Source organism: Fistularia commersonii, chromosome 27 (assembly GCF_037954325.1).
Source record: "Fistularia commersonii isolate RoL2024-O1a breed Wild chromosome 27, RoL_Fcom_v1.0, whole genome shotgun sequence".
NCBI lineage: Eukaryota > Metazoa > Chordata > Actinopteri > Syngnathiformes > Fistulariidae > Fistularia > Fistularia commersonii.
Window position 1 is genome coordinate 8,276,514 of NC_141310.1, and position 26,632 is coordinate 8,303,145.

At 38.5% G+C, this 26,632-nt stretch overlaps 1 protein-coding gene across 1 annotated transcript in view; it reads left to right on the forward strand.

Moving 5' to 3' along the window:
• The window catches only part of nfatc3a (nuclear factor of activated T cells 3a), a 59,323-nt gene that overhangs the window by 22,507 nt on the left and 10,184 nt on the right, over positions 1 to 26,632 (forward strand). Inside the window, exons 6-12 of the mRNA XM_086174564.1 lie at positions 1,122 to 1,284; positions 13,498 to 13,697; positions 14,149 to 14,321; positions 14,834 to 14,974; positions 18,704 to 18,759; positions 18,908 to 19,034; positions 21,052 to 22,140. Of these exons, the coding sequence (XP_086030690.1) occupies positions 1,122 to 1,284; positions 13,498 to 13,697; positions 14,149 to 14,321; positions 14,834 to 14,974; positions 18,704 to 18,759; positions 18,908 to 19,034; positions 21,052 to 22,140 (1,949 nt within the window). The remainder of the gene's footprint in view (positions 1 to 1,121; positions 1,285 to 13,497; positions 13,698 to 14,148; positions 14,322 to 14,833; positions 14,975 to 18,703; positions 18,760 to 18,907; positions 19,035 to 21,051; positions 22,141 to 26,632) is intronic.

A 26,632-nucleotide genomic window follows, 5' to 3' on the forward strand; every position in this document is an offset into this window, starting at 1 on the left:
GTTGGGGAGCTAATTTGCAGTTTCTAAATACCAATTTTTAATGATGCCAACAGGTCAGGCGTAGTAATTTCATCATCAGTTGCTCATTGAACAGATTGAGAGGATTGCAAATTAAAAAAAAAATCAAAACAGACGCTGAATTAACTGGCTTTTTAACCGGCAGACTTCTCAACTACATTTTTAATTAAAGGAAAGAATACGAATTGACATGAAGATGCTAGCTTCTGAATTATGTATCTTAATCAGCTTTTAACAGCTTGGTTTTGTAGAACCTCATATACTGTCAACACAGGTTTTATTCAGTTCCTTATTTCCTCCAATCTATGCAGTTTATTTTTATTACATTTAGATTAAATATATTACAGAACACATCACTTCAAGGGAAAGAAGCATTAGCAATATTTTGGTGACATAAACACTTCTTATTAAACTGCAATAAATTACTTATACAGTTAATAACAAAAAATTGAAAAATAATCTGGTTGAGTGTATTTGTTAATTCCTGAATAATGCTTTTTGCATCATGTTTTCAGGGTAAGGAGATACACTTAGATTATGATTCAGCTTTTCTGTGGAGATTGCCATTCAGTCTTTTATTTTGGTGTTCAGCTGTTCAAATATGATTGTGGTTACACAGATAAAAATAAGAGCCAGGGAGGAAAAACACACAATGCCACCTCCTGTGGCGTACTACATATGAAGTATAGTGCGCTTATAAGCAATCTCACAGACACAATTTACTCATTCTCGGCCAATCTCTCTTATAGTCCCCTTAATTCACTGAGCCATACAGAGATCAGGAAAAGGCTCACAAAGTCCCCCTTAAAATGATTCACCCCCCAAAAATTAGCATGACCTATTACAAATCTCATGTTTAAGAACAGGAACGTTGTAAGAAGGTGTTCCAGTGATTCACTGTCACATGTGGTGAGACAACATTCATACTCCGTTGCATTTGTCCGAAACTGGGGGAATTACCAGGTTTCATTTTTTTTTCAGCTATAATGTTAAAGCAGAAAATGTGAAGATGTGATTGGTCTGCCGACTTTATGAGGAATTCTTTTCAATACACAGCTGATCTTATCCTTAAACTCTCTTAATGAGTGGTATTCTCTTCTCAGGACCTCCTCGCTTCCTCCTTTAGACTGGCCGCTGCCAAGTCAGTTTGGCCAATATGAACTGAAGATAGAGGTGCAACCCAAAGCCCACCATCGTGCACATTATGAGACTGAGGGCAGCAGAGGAGCCGTCAAAGCTACATCAAGTGGCCATCCAATTGTAAAGGTATATGATCGCTGCGTTTTTGCCAAACATTGTGAATACCGAATGCCATTGGATTCAATACTGTATGAGATCCCTATAATTCTGTTTGACATGACCCAGCATTAATAGTTTTTGTAAAAATAGTTAGTCCTGACATATACTTGGAACTATGCACAAGCTCATTCATTCCTTTGGACATCCTTGGGATTTTATCATGCACTGTATCCTTTTACATGGCCTGTGGTTACTTAATCTAAATTTCATAACAGACAGGTACCACAATCTTGGAATTGACATTGACACAACACATTGTTGTGACAGGAAAAATATCTTTGACACAATGCAAGCTGTTAGCATATTAGTACTAGTGTTAGTATTCATATTAGTATCAGTATTAGAATGTATTTTATTTCATCTTAATCTGAAGGTGATCTGCCACTTGAATATGTCTTGCCAAGGGTCCTTGAATTATTTTAACATTACGGGGTTGCATTATATCCTCCATAACTGTATACTTTTATTTCAACACAGCTCTTGATTCCTTTAAATCTTTGTTGAAAGTTAATTCTGTCACCGTCTTATATCTTGCGGTTGAGCTTAATTTGATATGACAGAGTTAAATATGCAATTAATTCACTGCATTCACTTTTGTCACATGTGCAAAGTTATTGTAGGATTTTCTGATTAAGAATTACACAAAGAAACAACCTTGAAACAAGGGAATATTTAATCAGTAGAAGCAACTATACTTTGAAATCCAACAAAGTTGAAACCAAAAATGTTGGGTCGCGGGGGCAGCAGCCTCAACAGTGAGGCCCAGACCTCCCTCTCCCCCGCCACATGGTCCAGCTCCTCTGGGGGGACCCCAAGGCGTTCCCAGGCCAGCCTGGAGACATAGTCTCTCCAGTGTGTCCTGGGTCTTCCCTGTGGTCTCCTCCCAGATGGACATACCCGGAATACCTCCCCCAGGAGGCATCCTGACCAGATGCCTGAGCCACCTCATCTGACTCCTTTCTATGTGGAGGAGCAGCGGCTCTACTCCAAGCTCCTCCCTGACTAACGAACTTCTCTTCCATCATCTTCAAAAAGCAGAGACTTGGTCCTGCAGCCACCAAACCAGATCCCCTTGATGCCCTAGCTGCGCCTAGAAATTCTGTCCATAAAACTTACTAACAGAATTAGTGACAAAGGGTAGACCCACGTCTGGGCAACAGAAAACTAGGTCCAAAGTTTGTGTTCTTCATGTGGGTCTTCTGAGTGGTTCTTTGTTTGGTCTCTCACCTGGGACCTGTTTGCCTTGGCTGACCCTTCCAGGAGCATAAAGCCCCTGACAACATAGGTCCCAGGTTCACTGGGATGCACAAAGCCTTCCACTACAGTATTGTGGTTGCTCATGGAGGGGAAATGTTTAACAGTAACTGACATTTTGAACAAAATACTGTCTAAACACTGATATCTCCTTGTATCTGCTTTTGTTCCTTTTTGATCCAGGACAGATGTGCCAGTGAAAAGTCATGTTAGAGCTGGTAAACTTAATGGCCATTATAATTAGATTCCTGGAACACTTGCAATATGCCCATAGTAAATGCATAAACTTAAACCTTCCAGTAATGGAGCAGAAGATGAAAGAAAAGTAGATAAGTCGAGTCAAACCTGTTGCTGATTTTAGCAAGAGCTGTTGAAAAAACAGTTTTCCTCTCCTACTTGACCTAGTCTTGCATTGTTCCTTTATGATGCTGTGTCATAACAACAGAATTTAGACAATATTCACATTTGTACTTTGATGAATCTGGAGCACGTGAATATTAAGTAGTATTTTACAGATTTGAAGTTTTAACATTGGCTTGTTACTCTGAATGAACTCTACAGTCAGGGTCTAATTTTGCAGCACTGCATGTGTGGATCAGTTCATGAACGTTGCCCCTCAGCTCGGCTGTCAGTCACACTGTTGATGTGGGAGCACAAACACGCTAGTCAGAAAGCTGCCTGTTCAGTCAGCTGATCTGTCATTTGATAGCATCTTCAAAAGGGCAGGTGAGCCTCTGTAGATTATAGGGCTACTAGGACTTCCCTCTCAGAGAAAGAGAAATACAGTATATAGCAAGTACAATATCTGAAGACTTATGTCCCATCAATTATTTAAGGCTGCAGTGACAAGCTTCCTTTGTGTGTATTATTTAGAAAGAACCTTCAGCTTGGCGTTAACTCTTCAAGAAATTGACAGTGGATGAGTTTAGGCTGTGAGCCCAGTCAGCAATCCAATCAGCCCAGCAGAAACACTGCATATACTCTTGGGTTTATCATCAATGTCTCTTCCACTCCTTATTGTCTCTATCATGTCAAAATCTGCCGTACTAGGGTAAAAAACAATATGTATAGGTTTATATGTACAGTGTGTTGCTTACTGACTTGAGTAATCAAATACAACTAAGGCCTTGAGGGTGATAGTTTCTGAACTAATGAAGGTTCTTAAAAATATTAGCAGTAGGATATATCTAGTCGTTCATGGTATTATGCAGGAGATCCAACAGTTTAGTATCATTGTAATTATTATTTCAAACATTTCCTCAAAACAATGAAGAATTCCAGAAGCAGCTCATATCCTTACACATTCAGCCATGCAGGCTCCCTCCAGGCCAATAATTAACCATTTCAACCTCAGTGTGACCAAGATTCTATCCTACCATATGTGACTATGCATAATTTATCAGTCAATTTTTTTTCAACCACACATTTGCCAAGCGTGCCCTCATTCCTCATCCCTAAGTGAAAATTGTCTCGCTATACTAGTTTCCTTACGTTTGCTATTGAGTCTAGGAGCGAGAGCAAAGAAGGCCTTGCTTGAATTCAGGCTACAGTAGCAAGGCTCTCTAAATTGACACCCAGCACAGTTGGTGTCATGTACTCAGGCTACCAAATCTGGTTTGTTTCCTTGAAGCACGTATTCAGCATATATTCCTTCATTATAAAATAATGGCATTGCACATTTCTGAAAGACAATACCATGTTGCTTAGTTAATTGAGGACTTGTATTATCAGCACTTGTCTAGCAAGTCGAACAGTCTTTGTTTGCAAAACATTCACTACTCTATTGTTAGCCGTGTTGTCCTCTTTTTGATCTACTTTGCAAGAGTGCCATATATAAAGGTCACGTTATTAAACAGTGAAGTCATTATTTTTACAAAAAACACAGAACCAATACTTGTTTGTGTTTTGAATAATAATTTTGGGTTCTTGCAAAAATATGAACAAGTTTCTTGACATATGGTCAATCTTGAAACAAAAAAAATAATATAAGTAAAAACAACCACACGAAACCTGTTTTTTTCGCTCAGCAAAAATGTATCGGCTACCTACATATGGCTCTAAAGGGGGTCACTGCACTCGAAGCTGTTAACAAGCTTGCACATATCATGTTCCTGAGGTACACTACAGGTGTGAAGCAAGCGATTCCCTGGAGGTAGAATGACACAGCTCCAGGAATACGTACAATATTTAAACACATACAAAAACAAAAGATGGACTTCATGTAGGGATAACAAACCAGTTGAAAGGTTAAAAAGATGTATTTTTTCAATGTTCAGTATTCTTTGAGACTCACTAACAATTTTATTGTGTATAATTTTCAAATATTCATTTTGTAAATTTATATCACTTAAGAAATATTAGTGTCTGACCAATATGTTAGGGACTATGAGCCCCTCTTCCATTTTTTGAAGAAGCAGAATGTTAAAGTTTGACCTCCTGCCACCCTTACCGAAGAATGTTTTTTTCAGTTTGCTATTAAAGATTATATCAAATGACATTGTAGCTCCCATTTGGACAAGGCGATGACTTTATCTTTTGTTTAATGCATCGCTGAGCTGCTGTCTCAACAGAAAACAAGAATAACTATGAGATGAAGCTGTGCTGATCTCTCTGTTTGTGTCTGGACAAATACTATTTCTTCATATGGTATCTAAGAAGTCTTGAACCTAGCATTCTGTGACACCAGTATTTCTATTTTAGAGGGTCGTCAAGAGGTTAACTGCAACAATCAACAACTTGGGAATGTTTGGCCTACGTATACAATGAAGACCAACCTGTCTAGATTCAGAGATTTTTATTTAATCCCGAGAATCCTTGAAGATAGCATAACCCAACAAAAATCCGCACAGTATCTACTTTGCCTCCATAGAGCTACAAAATAATGCACCAGACCTTTGACAGATGTCTAAAGAATGGTTGGAAGAATGCATGAAACTAAGTGTTACAAATATTTAAAAACTAAAGATATTCTTTTCTATCCACATCAAAATTTAGGACCTTGTAACAGTTCAGCTCTTTGCTATGCAACCAAGGTTCCTGTTTCATTCAATGGCAAGCGGAATGAAGAGGCTGTGGTAGCCATAATGCTTAACTTTTGTTTGTTGTTTGTTTTGGTTTACTTTGTTTTGACAAGTTCAGACTTCTTTCACTGTCCCTGAGCCAACTCTATCTCTTGTAAAATATTGAATCCAAGAAGGCAGATGCTAGGCCCTTCTAGAATTAACTGCATTCATCGCTTGGGCTGGTTGCTGTAATTGTTACGATTCACCCTTGTCATCACTAATGTTGTAACTAATTTAACAGACTGTAGCTTTTTTTAAATACTACCTTGAACATGTCTTGACAATGTCATGCAATTGAAGCAAGGAATGTTCAAATTTATTTATGGGCTATCATTAAGATTTGTGTTCTGCACAGGTATTTTTGTTTTTTCTGTGAAATTATTTGCTTATGAAGATCAACCTCTGTTTTGCAAATGTTTCCAACCTCAGCATCTGAAATCTTAGACTTGAGTTGTAACGGAGTCAGACAAAGAAAGGTCACAAAGCGTGATACCTTTAGCGCTTACATTGTGCGTTGAAAGGGGTAACAGATGTGATAGCTATAGATTTTTCAAGGAAAACTGTGAATTTGTATGCAATGACTAATGCCCATGTTTGCCATTTTCATAGTTGTTAAAGTAAAGTGCTGTCACTGCTATTTGTTGAAGAAAACGTCGACATTGATTTGACTTTTGAAGTACAACAGAACACTTGCATCTGACAGAGGCACCCTTTATGTACTAGTTGGTAAAGTTTTGTTCTCTCTGATGATTTAAACCACTTAAATCTGGTAACTAATCAAACTGAGACCTAAGTCTATTTTTTCACATGGATGAATGTTATAGTAAAGATATATTAGACAATAACTGAACATGTAAACATGAATGTTTAGAAAATGAATATTATGCCAACTCGTCTGTTTGTTCATTTGTGATAATGTCTTTGGGATACATTGGAGGGTGTTTGAATTTTTTCCAGGATACAAATATTTTTCACTGTGTTTGTATGCTGTTCATCAGCTGACCAAGATGATGTGCCTGGCTGACTGGCTGTTTTAGCCATTCCTCTGGGTCTATCTGCAGACCATAATCAGCACACCTGTTGCTAGGAGACATATAAATCCAAAGCCTCTCTGGCAGGCTGAGGTATCCTTGTGCGTATTTAACCAGCTTAATTGAGTGTTGCTGCACCCACACAAATATAAGGAGCCCTCTGGTATTACCTGCTGGAGTACAGATAAAGGCAGGCAGAGCAGACACATAAGAAAAAGACTGGCAGATACAGTGAAGAAATACTTGCTCTCACTCAGACATTCAGTATGGAACACCAAGCAGAAAAAAATAATACCATCACAATATAGGTGTGAAAAAAATCTGTAAATTAATAAACATAAACATCTAAAACATTTAACTGTCATCATTAAAACGCTTGATAAAATGAAAGAATGTTTCCTTTCTTTAGCAGAGGATTTAAAAGATGTATGTAACAGAAGCTGTCCAAGGCAGTCTTGTACTTTCTCTATCTTAAATTATTTTTCAGTAATTGATTTGATTTTGCCACACATGCAATGTATTGCACAATGCATTGCCCATGCCTACCTGGCAATTTCATCTGATATTTTTAGAGACTTATTATTCTTTTCCTTGGTACCCAGGCTAAAACATCAGTAGTATGTTAACATGTAATTCTCCTTCTCCTCTTAAATGAAATAGACCAGCAACTATCATTGGAATACAAATTACCCGCATGCATTGTTTAACTAAACTTGTGTTGATTTGCCACTGGGATGTATTCTGCAATCTTAACTGTCATTTGTTACAATCAGGCATGTTGAGCAGTGAAAAAATAGCCACTGAGGGGAGAAGAAAGAGACAGGGAGGTGTGGTAGAATGGGTAAGTGGGGGAGGAAAGAATATGAAAGTAGAGGAATTGAGTTTGGAGCAGTGCAGCAAGGCCATATACAGTATACCATAAACGATTGTGCATGTGCATGGACATGTATTGACCTTGTTTAAACAAACAGTCAACTGCCCCCCTGGCTCTACCCTTCCTAGTATGTTGGGCAAACAGCAAGCTGTGTGTGTGTGTGTGTGTGTGTGTGTGTGTGTGTGTGTGTGTGTGTGTGTGTGTGTGTGTGTGTGTGTGTGTGTGTGTGTGTGTGTGTGTGTGTGTGTGTGTGTGTGTGTGTGTGTGTCCATGGATCTCTGGTCGTGCTGCCATAGCGGCACTGTAGGCAAACCAATGGCTGCTAAAATGGGCCTGCTCGTGACCTTGACCATGATCGGTTTTTTTTCTACACATAAAACTAATACTAAAACACAACACCTTTTTGAGGCAAGGATTTACATGTCCGTGTGGTTAAATCCTCTCATTTTTGCACAGACACATATCATCTCTCCAAAATAAAGTATTAGGGCTATAGTTTACACCAGTGTGAGTCTATGTAGACCCTTAAGCATGTACACAAACACACACACGCACACACATACACTAGCATATACACAGGGACTCTCACCATGGCAACAGCAGAGCAACACAGGGAAACAACTTGGCAGAGTCAGGCACTGGCTGTGAGAAAGTGTCGAGTTACGGCAGAGGAATAGAGCTGTGGTAGAGAGGTTAGGACTGGGACTGAGACAGAGTGAGGAGTTTATGACAGAGAGCATAAGGAGGATGAGAAGAGGAGTGAAAGTCAGTACACAAGAGGGTAAACTTAGCATAGAGAAAAGCTATACACTCATCTCTCTCCTCATATATATGTGTGTGTGTGTGTGTATATATATTTATGAGAAATAAGCATCAAGACAACATCCTGAAAAAACAAATGTTATGTGGCGGTCAGTTAAAAAGGCCCTGAAGAAAGGAAGATAATCATCTAGGTGTTGCAAATGTAAATGTTTAGAAATTACAACACTTTATAGCTCGGATGGAATCTAAAAACTGGTGTAATTTTTGTCTTTGACATATTTTAATCATACCTGTGGAGTATGTGTAAAAACTGCCTGTTCGTATGTGCCTGAAGTGATGGGATATTTTTTTATTGAGAGCTTGGTATCCCTATTACTGGACCAGTGGAACAGATGAAAGCCAAAAATAAGCCACAACTTTATTTAGGGGAAGCTGAGTATGTAACCATATCCACTGATTTTATTTTAAGGGAGAGAGTTCATCATAAACTTGATCCACAGTCAGAAGCAGCAGTTACAATTAGTTACAGGCTTCAATGAGCACAGGCCTTGAAACATGTGACTGGTGTTAATGTCAGTGTTGTTTAATATAGAAGCAATCTCTCTCAGCCCCTGTTTCTTGCCGGCTGAGCAGCTGGGGCCGGTGCACTCTGGACAGGCCAAAAGGTGAGGAGTTAAAAGTGCAGAGACCACCCTCCTGTGGTATTTCACACTCAGGCATAGATTTAGGAGGTGACGGAGGGTAACTCAGGAATGTGAAACAAAGGTGTGTGTTGTGTGTATTCATTGTTGAGAAGCCTCTTACGCTGTCAGTGCTTGTTTACATGTTCTTCTACCCCTTTTTACAAGGTGGAAAAAGTGCACCAGGGTCGCATCTCACCATATGCATAGACTGCACAGATTTGGAATAGGAAAACATGGTTCGACCAGAGCTGACAGAGACGTTTGTCACGTGTGTATAAAATGGTTAGTCATAATTGAAAAACAAGTAACTATAAACAACTGTCCTCACATTTTCTGTTTTCCATATTAAGCTGACAGCCAGTATTTCAAATATTAAATATCCCCTTCACTGTTGTGGACATGAACATTCAAATGTGAAAAAAAAACATTTTCACTGACATTAGTTCCAAATTTTTGTTTGACTCTCTCAAACGTCCTTGTGTTTATATCCACGGCTGACCCGCCAGTCAACCCTAACAAGGGACCAGTAGTGGTGTTTTAATGATAGGAGAGATTTTTGGTAGAGAAAGGGTGGGATTTCATTTACATGAGCACAAATGGCACCAATATAGTTAGAAATATCAAATCAAAATTTAATTTGGGCTCAGATATTTATATTTTAGATGTAAATCATCTTTTTGATCTAATTTCGAAGGAGAGTGTCTCTGCGGTTTGGCTTCCAAACTAGTGTATGGAGAGTGTATGGATATGTATAAATAATTTTTCGGTAATTGACACCTTTAAATGGCCAGAAATAACATGAAAGTGTTTTTAATGGCAAATTTTGACAGCCCTATTAAGTACAAATAGTACTTACTGATACTAGACCTCTTGTTGTTAGAGTAAATGTTATTGTTTGAACTGCTGCCTGGTATAAACCCAAGTGGTTTGCTGAAGTACTTTTGTACACCCTTCACGTCATATTTGTGACACCCTTATGTTTTTTCAGAACTAGTTATAATTACTGAATCGAGGAAACACCAAACAGAAAAATAATTGCTTTTAGAAACAGTGGCAGGGTGACTGAATTAGCCCGCTGTGTGGTTTGTTTCTGTTTGGCCAGGAGTGTTGATTTACAGAGACTGCTGAAGTGAGCCAGTTCTTTCTGACTCTATAATTGTGTTTTCCTGGTTGATTATTTGATTTGGAAAGATCTCTGCTGTCTGCTAGGTGTATGTTTGTCAACACACTGGCATCGGACCAAATCCTGCTTGTGCAGACATGAAGAAATGCTAAATACATGAAGGTACAAAGGGACATCTGACCAGAGAGGGCACATGAAATGTAAAAGGAAAAAAAATACCAATGGGTTTTCAACCGTCATGATGATATTACAGAATGTTAGGCAGTACTGACATAAATATAGGAAATTGAAGGGAAAGTCCAGAAATTTTCAACCTTTTGCTGACTCCTTCATTGTTACTTGTTTTTTACTCCCTCTCCCACTTTTAGGTGTATCCATCCACACTCACACAACTTCAGGCTGCTGTCTGGAACACACATGTTAGTGTAAAGAAATATGTCCTGATTTATGGAGACACACATCACATATGGATGTGTAAGTGCAAGCACTGCATGTTTGTACTCACTTCCACTGTGTGCTAAAATGATTACTGAATAACTGACACAAGACTCTTGATTTCCATGTATTTTAAATATAAAATAATTGTGTTTATAGCCATGGACCATTTGGGCTGGGATGCATAATTACCTGTTAGCTTGTTTCTGGCTAGATTTATACCTTTATGTGGTTCTTAAGATCTAATGCGGTTTCCAACGATGAACCCATTAGTGGTTATTACAGAGGCCGCATACTGTTTCTTGGTTCCTGCCTTCCAAATACATTTCATGTGCCACATATAGCAGTTTCCAGCCTTGCATGGGAATTTTCTCAATATATTATGAGGGGAAGCCTCCTCTGATCCCTGTGGTTAGTCTCAACATGCTTCAGCTCATGTACAACACACAGACATACTGGTACATAAAGTGTAGTTATTCACTCTCATGCCGACATACTTCCATCTCTGAGCAGTGGGAGCACATTTACAGGATGTGGTAGAGATTAACAGAGTTTCATTAACATACCTTGGGATAAGGAACTTTACAGCAAAATCTGTAGGACCTAGAACTGAAGCTGTAAAAAACCTAAAAACTTGGGACTTATTAACAACTCATTGACAAACCTAATAATGTCGTAGTGCACCTTCAGTTTTCGTCATGTAATTCAGCGAAATGGGTTGATTTGGAGGAATAAATTTCTGTCTGAAATATAAGTATATTTTTGAGTCATTTTTGCCATTATATATTCCTTTTATCCATGGTTGAAATCAACAGTCCGCAAAGACCTTCCTTGTCCTGTGTCAAATAAGGATATTTATAATCTAGTATAATGATTTAATTTGTTCTCTTTTAACTGTTCGAATCTGGATTCTGTCACCATAATTCCTTGAAACAGCATTAGAAAATTTGTTATCCGAATTGAAGGTGAATCTGTACTGATGTATAACTGAAACTGAAAGTCATGTATATTGATATTTAGTGTGAAAATGAAGTGAACGCTATATGTGAACGTTGTTATCCCAACAAACCCCTTTAGTCTTGCTCATATTAAATATAGAATAAAAAAATGTTTGCCTGCATTTATGATATGTAAGCATTATTTTTGTCTTTCCATACATATCAATTCTTTTGAGCATATCTCTTTGAATCCTAATATCTTTCATGAAATATGGATTCCTATTGAACTCTGACTCAGCACAGAACTGATTACATAGGATCATCATAGTGCATGACTAGCATTGGTCAGTCTTAGTTTAAAATCTGATATACATAGCATATTTTACTTTTTCCCCTTTTTTATTCAAGCCAGTTTACTTGATACCTCCACTTTTTTCACAATGCTCTCCATAGTACAATGCAAGAATTAGTCATATCTACCTGCACATCAATTTATAGTTGTTCTAACGAACGCAAACTCCATTCGCTTTTTTGGTGCATATCTTACCAGACTTGCAAATGATTAACATTAAGATATAATTCTGAAAAATCCCACAGCTGGCTTCAGAATTAAGTAAATATTAAAAAACCAAGCACTTTCTCTGACAGTGCTTCCCCTCTATTTTTCTCAGGTACATGCAGTTCATTACATATATTTTCAGTGCATATGTGTGACCAACGTTAGTCCTTTTCTTGTTAGCTGTTTCTGGAATAGAACATGAAAAATCCCCAAAAAGCAGAAACTTTCTCTCCCTCTGCCCACGATACCTTTTTACCAAGCACTGACTCAGTAATGTGTGATGCAAAACGTAAGCAAGTTAAGGGTCAGTAGACGTCTGTGGCTGGGTTGAGACTTGGCAGTTTCAGGGGTAAAACAGCAATGAAAGACCTTGTTCTTCTTTGATAGCTTGAATGAGCTGGTCTCCATTCAGACTGGGGGTGTTGGCTACAAGGTTTGTCCAGTGGGAATATGTATATTCAGGGGGTGCCATCCTGCCGTCACAGAGTCTGCCAAGTTCAACATTACAACGGTTGTGGGATTGTGTGGCCTGTGTGACTCTTCTGTCTCTCTCAGGACTTTAGGCCTTGCTCCCGTTTCCGTGTTTCCTTGTCGATACCTGACATGCTACACTTCTCTTTTGTTAAATATCCCACTAGTCTAAGTGAGTGGAACAAAGAAGCCACTTCTTTGACCAATGAAGTAAATAGCTGGTTTATGTTGTCTCATGTCAACAAGGTGGCAGGCATAATGCACACTGGATTTGGAAACACTATTTACAGTTTTACCTGTGATTTTCTATCCTATTTATATGCCTGAGAGATTGAGAGGTTAAGATATGTAGTCGATACTTTTTGCATACATTGTAGTGTGTATGAGATCAATATCGTGTTATAACTTGGTTTTACTTTGCATGTGCTGCGGCTTTTCACTTGTTTTGATTAATCAAGTAAGCGGTATTGTTATATAAAATGCTTCATGACATATCTCTCCATAGTATATATCATTGAATTAATGTTTTTTTTTCATATTAATTGGTGTGTAAATTAAGCATGCCAGATTGTTTTATTATTTACTCACTGTTCTATGCTTCTGCTTTCTCTCTTGTAATAACATTACAGCTGCTTTGTAATTATGAAGATTGGCTACATCAAAGTTTTTGTTATACATTTTTCACATGTAAGAATTCCCTGTTCAAAATCCTGCAAAACAAATGGATCCAAGTGGAAAAAGCAAAAAGGAATATTAGTAGTCGAAAACAACACTTTTGAAATGGGGAAAGTGCTAGACGAGCGCCAATGGCCCTGCCAGAAATATTACAACACCCTGAATTTACCATTTATATTCCCTCCAAAAAGAGGGCGGTTTCTGAAGGCACTGGAAATGAAAAATCATTTTTCTGTGTTCGCACCTCTCATCTGGACCCCAAGAACTCACATCTGTTTTTATTCTGTTTTTCTGCCTCTCTGTCATGTTTCAGCTCATTGGCTACAGTGAGAAACCTGTCAACCTGCAGATGTTCATTGGAACAGCAGATGACCGTTACTTGAGGCCACATGCTTTCTACCAAGTTCACCGAATCACTGGCAAAACTGTAGCCACAGCAAGCCAAGAAATTTTGATCTCCAGCACAAAGGTTCTTGAAATTCCTCTCCTGCCTGAAAACAACATGTCAGCTAGGTAAGAATCAGAGCAATTTGAAGTTTAAAATTCCTAAGTTTGATATTGCCCCCCCCAAAAATTGAAAAAAATGAAAGAAATTGATATGTATACAGAGTTGAATTTAAATGGAACTGATTGCCAAGTAAGCACGGGGAGAATTTTTTACAGTTCCCAGTGGGGGGGAGAAACAACCTTCAACTGACTCTTTATAGGTCTTACTCAGTCAAATGGTTGTATTTATTTAAGGCTTGTTTAGTTTACATTGGATTTAACAGGAAGGATTCAGTAGGTATTTTCTTATTTGCAGTTGTAAAAATATTATTCATAGGCATCCGTGTTTCATTAACCCACAAATATAATTCATCTTTCATGCCAATACCCTGCTATGCTGGTGGTCAGCTTTATCCATTCCCTGGCCATCATTTTACATGGTTTATTGGGCTAACAGTTTTCTCTCTCTACCTTGCAGTATTGACTGTGCTGGCATCCTAAAACTCCGGAACTCAGACATTGAGCTGCGAAAAGGGGAGACAGATATAGGAAGAAAGAACACACGAGTACGAGTGGTGTTTAGAGTTCACATCCCTCAACCAAATGGGAAGGTGCTGTCACTACAGGCTGCTTCAATTCCTGTGGAGTGCTGTGAGTGTCAATGTGCTTTCCCCGAGACTCACTTAAACTCGCAAAAACACACAGTAGCACATTAAACACAGGACACAGTAGTACACAATTGTATAATACAAGACAACTGAAATGTGCCATTTTATGACTTTAATCAACTGCTAAATGTTGCTTAGATCACTTTAGTAAATATCAAAATGCTGTCAGATGCATACCCACCCCATCTAAGATCCTTCTCTTATGCATAACTGTGTGTTCAGTAAAAATGAAACCACTACAGCCCTGCAGTAAGTTTCCCAGTACCTAAGTTTCTTAAAACTGTTACACCCTGTCAAGGAGGTGTTGATATGAAGTTGTTCAGGTCATGTTTTTTGGATTGCCTGACATTATGAAGTGTGCCTTTCATTTTTCCCACTACAAGTATATGCTGTACACTTAGACTGTATGTACTTAAAATGCCTGCAGTGTGAATCATCACAGATGAACGAATTAACATTCTCTCTACTTTGCAACCACTGCTGCATCTCTCCCAGCCCAGCGTTCAGCTCAAGAGCTACCACAGGTTGAGAAATCAAGCATGACAAGCTGTCTGGTCACTGGGGGTGAAGAGATGGCCATTACTGGGAACAACTTCTTCCCAGAGTCCAAGGTCATCTTCCTGGAGAAAGGCCCTGGTAAGAGTTGTTGTAGGTATAGTTGCACGGCCAAAACTCCCTTGTAGACTCTCTCAGCAGGTTTTCCATAAAAATGTTTTGCTTTTTATAAAACAACAACAAAGAAGGCCTGTAAGTATAATTTCCATTAAAAAACACTTTACTCACTTTCACAAGTAAAATACTATCTATTTATGTGTGTGTCTGTGCCTGTTCCTGTATGTGAGTATGCGTGTGTGAATTTGTCTAAAGATACAGTCTACAATGATCTTCCTGTGATTTCCTTACCTGAGCCGAAAGCATTTCCGGTGATCCCTGGTCTTACATAGGGAATTGTTTTCTGGAGCCCTGCAATTAAGACATTTCAAAACTAAGGATGGAATGTTGAAAATCTTTTAAAAAAGTAGGTCACTGATACGTCAATTGTGATTAAAAAAAAGATTTAAAAGTCAACATTTCTTTTACATTACAGCAGAAGAGGCTTTCCTCTGTCCCTTTATCTTTTTTTATGCCCTTTGTGCAACGCTCTGTATTCAAAGCACATGTAAAGGGTGTTCCCTGACATGGAAATTTTAAATATGTAGCATTCATTGAGCCAGTCTCTGCCTGCCCAATGTACCTTTGTGATGTAGAGCAACAGAATCAAGTTCACACTTGGCAGAATGTAAATCAGTGCTTGTTTGTGTGAGAGACACATTTTCAGAGATTTTCTAGAAAGAAAAAAAAGTTACTCAGAGGAATGTTCAGGCTCTTTGAGGTGTGTGAGGTGAAGCATGGCATAGATATTCTACATGGTTGAAACAACTCTAAGATTGTCAAGCTTCATTATGGAAAACCTCAAAGAGGGCCATCTTGGTGATGGCGGAACACTGGGCCCTGTCTCACATGAAGGCAGTGAGGTATAGAAAAAGAAAGAATATGAAAGGAGTAGGCAAGATGGTGATGATTATGTTTTGTAAATGATCCCCCTCATCATGACTAATACTGCCTGCTTTAGAGCAGAAAGACACTGATTGGGCTAAGTGTGCAAATGGAAGAAAAGAGAAAAAGAGAAAAAGAGAAACATTTTTCCATCATTTTCATGATTGAGATATAACAGTGAAATATTCCCAAAACTGATATACTGGTCTGCTTTTTATAATACTCAGATTATGGGTATTATGGTTGTTGATTTTTTTTTTTTTTTTTTTAGTAACAAAACCCTCTGGTGATGTCAGACTATTTTTATCTTTTTGTAATGCATAGCAGTTGGCTTATTTATGCTGTATGTATGTATGAAAATAGATCCATATATTTTGAACGTTATGAATGTCACTGCCTTCGAATTTCCATGTGTCCTTTGCATTGGAATGAACTCTGAAGTACACCAGCTGGAGGATGCCGCTTAGAGTCACGGTGTTGTGGGCTCTGATAAATCAGTCTTGCACAGACCTCCACTTCTCCTTCACTGTTCAATTTACCTTGAGTTCTGGGCAAAATTCATCCCATGTATTCTGTAATAGGTGCTGGTCTCTTAGCCCTGGCGATGTGATGTATTGTAAATGTGCGAATGATTTCACACAAACTCACACAGTCTCACTTCAGAAAGTTCTGCTGTTATTCAGACTTTCTCACATTTTCAAGAGTCAGCTCAACACTGCCCTGTGGTTTTCTGTGGTATTGCTCCAGTGGTCCATATCCATTAAGCTTCCAGGAGACGGACAAAAAAATGCACAAAATTAATGCATGACACACCTGAACAGCTCTGTCCATATCTGTGTGCGCCTTGCCCATCGAGCATAAATGACGCTATACTCTCATGCACTGTGCTGCTACCATTTGTGAGCATGATTACCTCATGTAATTCAATCTTAACCAAAGTTAAAAGTCAAATCCTTAAATGTAGTAAGGGGATTGACAAACACAGACTTTGCAAAGACACAAATATGTCTTCATCTATACTGAAATAATGGATCAGCCATTGTTTTGACAGATATAGGCTTCAGTAACCCCCCCACACATGCACACACACACACACACACAGACATCCTCGCACACCCTGTAAACACTGTAGAAAACAATAAACGCTATTTGAAATTATGATATAAACGTAAACCTTTCAAAAGCTCTCATTTTGCGATTTGATCGCTGATCACCAAGGCCCTATTTGGCCCTTCTATACTTGAGAAATTTAAATTACCATGGTGTATTTCAGTATGTTCAATGTCTTCTGTTTGGGACTTTGAAAAGCAACCGCAATATAAAAATAGTCTCACTTATATCAGGGTTTGTTTGGATATATTGGATATTTCAGTCTTCCCTGTGTCTCCCAAAAATGAATTAACTCATTATTCAGACACATGTATGAGATCACAGCTTGTTGGTAGATATGATACTGCAAATTGCAGGCAATACACATTTCTATCATTACATGCATTATCTAATGTCATATCGCTCAACTCAGTAGCCACTTGCGCCAGAGAGCACACATTCTTTTCTCTTTGACTAGGGTGTCTAGCTGATCAGAGTTATTGTTTTAGCATGGTATGAAATTCTTGTTGGCGCTTGTTGTGTGACAGAGCATGTGGGGCCCCTGCTCCAGCCTGTTGAATGTCAACAAGTCTCATTGAAATAATGCATTGCTTTCACTGGCAAAGACATTGAAGGTCATTTTGTCATTGGAAAAAAGACAGCCATTCTTAAGCTCTTCTTTCACAAGAGACAATCTCTATAATGTATTTGGCTACAATAATGTCAGGATTAGTTCACAACAGGTCAATAGATTACTTCAACCTGTGATCTAGTGTTGATTTTAAAAGAAAGCTGTCAAGTCTAAATGTTTCAGGCATCCAAGTTGAGTGGTCTTGTTTAGAATGTAAATACAGGGTACCATTTTGAGCAAATTTTGTTGTTGCTTGATAGTTACTTTGGATTTGGGTTTTGATTAATAGACAATAAATGTAAAACTTTAAAACCAAACCATTCACCTTCCAACTGCAAATAAGTTGACCTATGTTGCTGAAGTTATTCAACTCTAACTCAGTTGTCAAAAACATTTTTAGCCAATGGCTGTGATTTCTTCCAACTACATGGGAAGCCCGTCAGTGTTTTCACCCCAACTCATTCCCTTTGAGCAGCTGCCTGATGATGTCTGGCCAAATAATTAGATCCCTCATAGGAAAACTGGAAAGGATGTTTTATAGCCAGAAACTGGCAGTCAGTAAAGACATTTTAAAATAAATACAATTAGTCCTCTGCTCTGTTCATAATTTTAGCCAGGCAAGACAAACAGCAGGATATTTGGACATTTGATTACTATATAATAGCTGTATAAAAGCCATGAAGCTCCTAGGTAAAAGTGAAATCATTTTCAAATCAAATGCCTTGTGAATTATCTTGTGATTCTCATTTCTGTTTGAGAAAGTGTTGGGCATTGACATAGTCAATTGTGACATTAATTTCAGGTACGGAAAGTTACTTTCACACAATGCAGCTAAAAACTTTTAAGTAGTAACTACCCATGCTCCTGGTTGATAACTGAGATGTGTATACTATCAGTTGCGGTTAAATTAGTTTTTTGCCCCCCTCAAAAATATAGTTTGTTCATGGCTCTTCAAGCTAATCATATATTTTATTTATTTTCTATAATTTATATATTATTTATTTATTGTACTAATATTTTCACTCCTAGAAAACTGTCACTGTGTTCAATGTTAAACTATTTCCTTACCAGCTGTTTTGTTTCTTTGATTTGCCTTCACTTTTTGATAGATGGACGGCCACAATGGGAAGTCGAGGCTAAAATAATCAGGGAGAAAACACAAGGAGTAAGTACTCCCATGTTTCCATTTTTAACTATATATTTACCTTAAACATTAGGCATTTTATCAATTAAACTTGTTTGTGCGCTAGTAGTATTAGATTTTTGCTGACATAGATGGGAATTATTGAAACAATGTTTCGTATTTTTTGCAGTCATGCATTGTGGTAGAGGTTCCTCCATACCACAGTAAGACTGTGGGCTCAGCTGTGCAGGTGCAGTTTTATGTCTGCAATGGCAAGCGGAAAAGGAGCCAATCGCAACGCTTCACTTATCTTTCAGGTGAGATGACAGTATTTCTTCACTTCTACAATAGGATTTTTTTTTCTTCCCAGAATGTCCTTCCAGTCTTTTATGCACATTGTTTTTTATGTGATTAAAAGGATATGGTGGTTGAATTAAATAAAATGCAATTGCAATATGCTTTTCTTGCACTCTACACTTTTCCAATTGGCCTTTGCTAAAGCTTATTCTCTTTTCTGTCTAAAAAGAAAACATCACAGTGGTTTGAAAGGTAATCTTCGACTGACAAAACATTGATATCCACCGTGGCTACCGTTCCCCATACCGTTATGTGTTGCAGTAGCCTGCGGTTTGTATCATCTGAACATTTGCTTTCTAGAAAACCTGAACCATATATAAAAAATATGTTCTGGTTTTATGAAACTATTTCAAAAGAAATGAACCATAGCACTTTTTTTCTTTGTTTAGTATGGTATGCAACATATCCCAAACAGTTTCAGCATTGTGCTTTTTTGCATGATCGTGTAGATGTGTAAAGACGGACGCACCCTTCCACCCACTTGGTCTTTCTGTTTGCAAGCACGCTCACTTGGTGCAGGCAGTTCCTGTTTTCCCTTTTAACAGATTAAAGCAGCAAATGAGAGCAAAGTAAAATAACGTAACTGTGTCAGCTCAGCTAGCTAGTTTGCTGACACCACAGTATTCACCAAAGACACCACCTGCCGAATTGCGGTCAAAATCTCTTCTCATCTGTTCTTTTTCCAATTGTCAAGGACCACAATGCAAACATCAAAGCTAAATGATGATTTTGAGTATCAGCATCCTATATCAGCTGACAATCACTAATGGAAAAATATCCTTGTTCCATTTTTTATAGCTTTTCATAGCTAAATCAATTGTATTTCATTTCATTATACCTGCATAATGACAATCAAAAACTTTTGCACTTTGAGTTTTTCTCTCAGTTGAAAAATTGAAGAATCATTGCTGTGAATTTATTTAAATTATACTGACCTTCCTTTAGCCTAATATTCTATTTGCTTGAGCCAGAATGAATCATCATTGGCCTTTTTGTGCCCCTCACTTTTCAATCCCTAAGGTGTGATCGGGTGAGAAGAGGGCATGATCACTGAACTTGTTTGTTCTGTTAGACTGATTTAGGCTTAGGGGCATTCAGTTCCTCTTCCCAAGCAACATTTCACATGATGGCACTGAGACTGACAACATATGCTCTCCCTCTGATTCAGAGCTGGCTAAAAATATAACTCACTGTCACAAGGCACCAGATTGGGAAATAGGTTACCAATTGGCATAGAAGTACTGTCACGGTTAACGGAACGGCCCCATTTACTAAATGTCACTGATTTTCTTTTTTTTTTTTTTACAGACCCAATTCAACATCTATACATTGCAAGACTACTTTATTCCACCAAAATAAAAACAGTCAACACTGATATAATATTAATATTTTCTTTGCAATAAAAATCTTGTTTTAGTAATAATTAAGAATTTGGCGGTCCAGCGGTCAGAGAATTTTTTGCCTTTCACCAAAAGTGTAACTAAACAATCAAATTGTATATAAATTTTGCATGAAATCAGATTGCGCTTGCCAAAAGAAAGAAGGAAATCCCCCTCTAACTTCATGATCAAAATTACAATCGTTATTGTCGTTATATTCGTTATATTAATCGTTATATTATATTATATTATATTTTGCCTATAAATTATAGTTGACGATAGTAAACAACAGGTGCTCCAAAAAATAATTGAGCTGTAAAGAAAGAAAATTACAATCAATTAGAACACAATAAAAATACTACTACTTTTTGTTTCTTGCTAATGTTATTCAATTATTTTACCTGAAGCAAAAATACAAGCCATACGATAATTGATTTAGTGCAATGAATATTGGTACTATTGGTAATGGCTATTATTTTTCCAGTGACTATTTTTTTTTTGACCTATAATCTACAGCATTATTATTGATAATGTGTTTCTCTGATTTTTTTCTTCATGTCCTTCTTTTTCCAATCCCTTTTGTTTTCCCTCCTTTCAGTAATGGTAAAACAGGAACACAGAGATGAGCTGGATCTTCCCAATATACCTCCTATGTCCATGCCCCTGGCACATGCCACCAGTCTGGTGCGCACCCAGCTGCCTTCTCCTGAGCAGGGCCACCCATCGGATAACCTTCTGTCAAGCTCCCCTCACGGTCTGGCCACAGGCTCCGGACCTAGCCTACTACCCCTCCAGGCCACTTGCCCCACCCTGGGCTCCCCGTCTTTCCAGCACCTGCCTCAACTCCAAGGTCGCAGTTTGCATCATCCCTCTGCAGACTGCCATTTGACGTTCCATCCAAGCTCCACCCCTGTCCCTCTTCCTGTTCCTTCCAGGCCCTCATACCAGCCTATGCAGCACAGCCAGAGTCATAGCTTGCCCTTCAATGGCCAGTCTAGCCTTCCTCATCAGGGCTATGAGAGAACGCCCTTCCAGCAGAGCCCCAGTGCAGTGTCACACCCAATGAGCATGGGGATGGTGTATTCATCCTCCCCTTGTTCCCCCCCATCAACACCCTCCTCTGCAACACCCAATCCAATTGTTGGATCTCCTCAGAACCAACAACCACTGCTCACCCCATCTTCTCCACACCATCACACACACCCTGGAGGCTACCATTGTTCTCCAAATCCTACGCAGTTGTCCTCCCCTGTCAGCCATCCACTTGTAGGGCAACACTCCTCACAACTGCAGAGGGCTATTGGCTACCACCCTGTAAGTCAGAGGTCAGCCTCCTGCCCTACACCCTCAAGTGCTCCTCCTACTCATATTATCCCCTCTCCCCACTCTGGGCCATCCTCACCTCAGCTCCACTCCTTGCCCTACCCGTCTCCCACCTCATCTTCCCCCACGTCAGGTAGTAGTCCCCTGGGGCCTTTGCAGCAGCATTCAGGACAGCCGTCTCCCCAGGCTGCAAGCCCAGTCATTGCCAGTCTGTCTCCAACAGCAGCTGGGCCTTTGGTTCACCCCTTAAGTCCACAGGGGCCCTTCACCCCAGAGAGTGAGAGGCTTAACATCAAACAAGAGCCCGATGACAGAGAGCCTACCTTCCGTTCTATAGGCCTACAAGACATCACACTGGACGATGGTAAGATATCATAATATATGTTAATCTTTATCAAAACCTGTAGTGATAGAGGTAGTTAGATTCTTTATATTCATCTGGTGCAGAACAAGGCTCAATAACTTCTATGAGAAAGACAAGAGTCTTCCTTTTTTACACAGTGTTAAGGTAACCAGCATAGATCAACCATTGGTTGCCTTCTTCAGGATATGAGTAAACTTTAACCACAACTTTTACACTCTAAACGCAATAAACACTTATGAAGCTGCTTTAGAGACATATTGAATTTGAAATATCCCTTAATGTCAAATTCTTATGCCTATCTTTCAATGTTCAAAATCTCCCTGTCATCTCTTGCCATCTGCAAGTGCATCTTTTCTGGCTCACTTTCTCACACAAGCTACTTTAAGCACATCCACCTAGACTGATCTCTTTTCAGTCCAAAATAATTCACCAGTGAGGGACTGAAATTATCTTAAAACGTGAGACACAAAAGACAAACATATATGTCCTGATGTAAAGCAATACAGATCCCTGGCTTTGTGCTTTCAACGGCAGAAATCCTAAGGCCTCATTACAGTGATACTGTTTGAAATTGCCGCTGCAGGGCGAAGTTCTGTACACAGATCCTTTACTGATGGGTGTGACTTAGTGTTGGGTAAAAGACACAATAGGATGGATTATAACGGTATCATATTAAAGGTTTTGAATGTATACCACCATGTTTTGGTATCTCACGCTACAGTTTTGGCTTCATTATTCTTAAAATGTTTTCCATGTGTCTTTGGAGTCGGGACAGTGTTGAACCATTGTGTGGCACTTACAAGGGATATTCACAGAGAAGGCGTGCTGGTACATTAATGGCACCCTGCTTTTAGTGTGTACAACATCTCTTATTAGGACAATCAGGAGAACCTGTCAGCTGAACAAATGAGAGTAAAGGCAGTGCCATTTTTTCTCTCATCCCATGCCGACGTCTTGACTTTATATACAGTCCACGTGTTTGTGTGTGTGTATACAATCAACAGTCAAGCATGAAATTATTCATACCCCAAGGGTATGAATAAATGTTCTAAAGTACCTACTGCTTTATTCAGAGCCCTATACAGGTCTGTTAACTCTGTTGCCATATTCAAATCAGCTTCCACAAAGGTTTAGGGTTAATAAGTAGCCTGGTGAGACTCAGTTAGTAAGGTGTTATTTTATGCGCTAGCAAGGGTCAGCCTAATTAACACATGGCTATTGTCAATAAGTCATGTGTGAAAGCCCAACAACCAATGGCATTTATGTGTAGTCCAAATGCACGCACGCACGCACACACACACACACACACACACACATAAAATGTTGTATTATGTATTCTCAATTAAAATGTGTCTTTCTCCAGGGTTACATGCATAGTAGACAGAAACAGAAAAACAGAAAACTAGGTTTCAGATCTTCCCTCTGTCCTCCTGTCACACAAAAAGACTTGTAGCCAGTCTGATTTGCTGGCTGTACGCATACTTTTTCAAAAAGTTTAAGAAAAGTTTTGGAGTGACACAGTTCAGCGAGGAATGTAAGCTCTCCCTTTGAGCCCATGTCTAAAAAAAAATTGATGTGCCAGCCCAGCTCTGTAGGTCCTGTTTTGCTCCCCCATCTCTGCATTTTAAGAGGTCGCAGCCACTTTTAAGTAGATCATATTCACCCCATTTGACAGACAGGAGGGGCACAAATGCAAACTTGTAATCAGACTATGATACTTTTAGTATCCTCCAGTATTTAACACAGCAAACAAAAATAACAACAAAATCAATTACTCAAGTTGCCATCTGAATACCAGCTACAAAGTCAAGGTCAAATGTAAAGTACTATAAAGGTCATTTCAACAACAGTTTGTCATTAATGATAGTAAAACATATGTATGAGTACACACATATAAATGCTGTTTTAGTTTTAGACCATAATTTTGTTGGGTCTTTTAACATTATTTTTAATCAGAAATTTGTGTGAAGTTCAATGATACGACAACCATGGTTTTATTTTTCTCATTATCCAATGTGTTTCTTCTGCTTAATTATTATCAAGTTATTCATTAATTGGCATTGAATTTGTCTAGATTTGTCTGAAAAAGCTGTACTAGTAAAGTATAGTGTACTACTACCAAAAAGAAGCAGTGGGGATTCCCACACATCCAGAAATACCCAGTAAACGGAAGATCAGTCTGCAGTTATGGAAAACAATGAAAATCAAACTGAAGGGAAAAACACCTGAAACTTATTTCTTTACCAAGAAAATAAATAAAACCTTCATTGTTCCCACCGTGCCTCCCCAAACATGGCACACATTACTTTGTATCTATTCACACCCAGTAATGCACTGTGTCATTTATATATTCATATTTAATGTAATGAATTTCACCTATAGGGATCAATAAAGTACGGTCTTATCTTATCTTATCTTATCTTATCTTATCTTAAAAGGACCACATCATGGAATTGTAAGCTATTGCAGTGGTTGTTAGACTTAATGTCTGTAACATTGCTTGTAAAGGGATTAAAGAGTCAGTGACAGGTCAAACTTCAAAACTCCTATATGGACATAGTTATATAGCAATGCTGCAGCATCCCAAATGATTAGCCTGCTGTCTAATACATACGAGAAAATATCATAACAACTATACTGTTGTAGAAAAAGTCAGGGAAATTCCTGGAAAATTGTCCCTAAAAAGAATGGGAACCCTTAACTACTACATTAGTATAGTGTAAGGAGCATGACAGGCAATACACATATGCGGTGTGTGTAGAAAAACTGCTCCGGTTAGCAAGCAGATGGCCCCTGTGACGCACACAAGAGCATGCTTGAGATGTGTGTCTTATGTACATGTATATTTGCGAGCGAGAGAGTGAGCGAGAGAGAGAGAGAGAGAAATCTCATGTATTGTCTTGTGTAGCTGTCTGAAGTAGTTTAGGTGTGTGTGTGTGTGTGTGTGTGTGTGTGTGTGTGTGTGTGTGTGTGTGTGTGTGTGTGTGTGTGTGTGTGTGTGTGTGTGTGTGTGTGTGTGTGTGTGTGTGTTTGTGTGCAAATCTGAAGACGCAGGAGGTGAGAGGACAGATCGACAGGCAGATGGATGGACAAGCTCAGGGTCCAATCTCACAGCAGGGTCATGTAGCCAAGACACTCAATCTGATATATATGGCATGTAAGATAAGATTTAAATATACACTTGATATTGCAATATACTTTTCTCTACACCCTGTTCGGTAAATTTGTCAAATATAACTGTAAAATGTCCACTCTCCAACAGTTAGAATTATTTTTTTCTGGGTTATAAAATGTGGAAAAAGAGAAATTTCACCAAATGCAATGAGCTGGAGAAGCAGAGACTGAACTACTACTATTCACTAATATAGCACATAACTCATTTATGCTCAAATCTGCCTTTTCTTTTTCATCTCTCCTGCTCTGAATCTGAACCAAGCATACAGACCTTCGTGTTGAAAATGACAAAATATTGTCTTGTAACTTAAACATTAGAGATGAAGGTTTTTAACTAAAAAAACATAAAAAAAAACAACAACAAAATAAAACAACTTCCATTTGACGCTTTAATATGAATATATCCCGGTTAAGCTGTTTGCTTACCTATATTATAAACACTAAAGTACCTTGAAAAAAAGGCCCTTTTGTGTGGATGATGAAAACAACCTTTATGCTCATAAGTAGAGCTTTTAACTAATAATAATAATGAGCATCTGATGATTAAGATGGCTACAAAGAAAGCATGGTAAGAGACGCCGTGTATATATGTGTGTATGAGTGCACTCGTAAGCAGTCAGTGTAAGTCTGCACACAGTGTGTGGTCACATCTAAACCCAGTCTTTAGCGTACTGCCTTGCTTAAATGCCCAGATGCCTCAAAGTGTAAGCATGGATTTAATGGTTAAAGATAGGTAGTTCTGCCTGGACCCTGTGACAGACATAATAATGACACAAAACTACAAATACACAGGGAGTGACACAAATTATTTATGCCTGTTCTTGGTATTTTATTCAATTCACTAAACTTTTTTTCAATCTAAATGGCTTGTTTCCAGGAGCCAACAATACAGTCTTTATTTTAAGCAGCTTACAATATGAATTAACCTGGTAAAATCTTACATATTAATACATAGATATAAATTCTTTCCCGTGTTACTACATCAAGCTAGTTTCAAAATGATTTAGTGCACATATATATGGAAAACTTTTTGTTTGAGGGGTGACTTCATTCTTATTCACAGGACGAGACAAAGTCCACCTGTTTTTGAACATCAATATCAATTAACCATCACCTCAGTCTGTTCTGTTCTAAATCACTGCTTACTACATGACTGAACAAACGCCAGCCCAAAAAAATAAGTGCATGTCTACATTTCAATAGGGTTAACAAAACATTAGATTTTGCCATTCACAGGTGTAAAAATATAGCTGCAGTTCCAAATGATACAAAACATGAAATTACACTTGCAGTTCACCTTTCTTTGTCAATCACATCC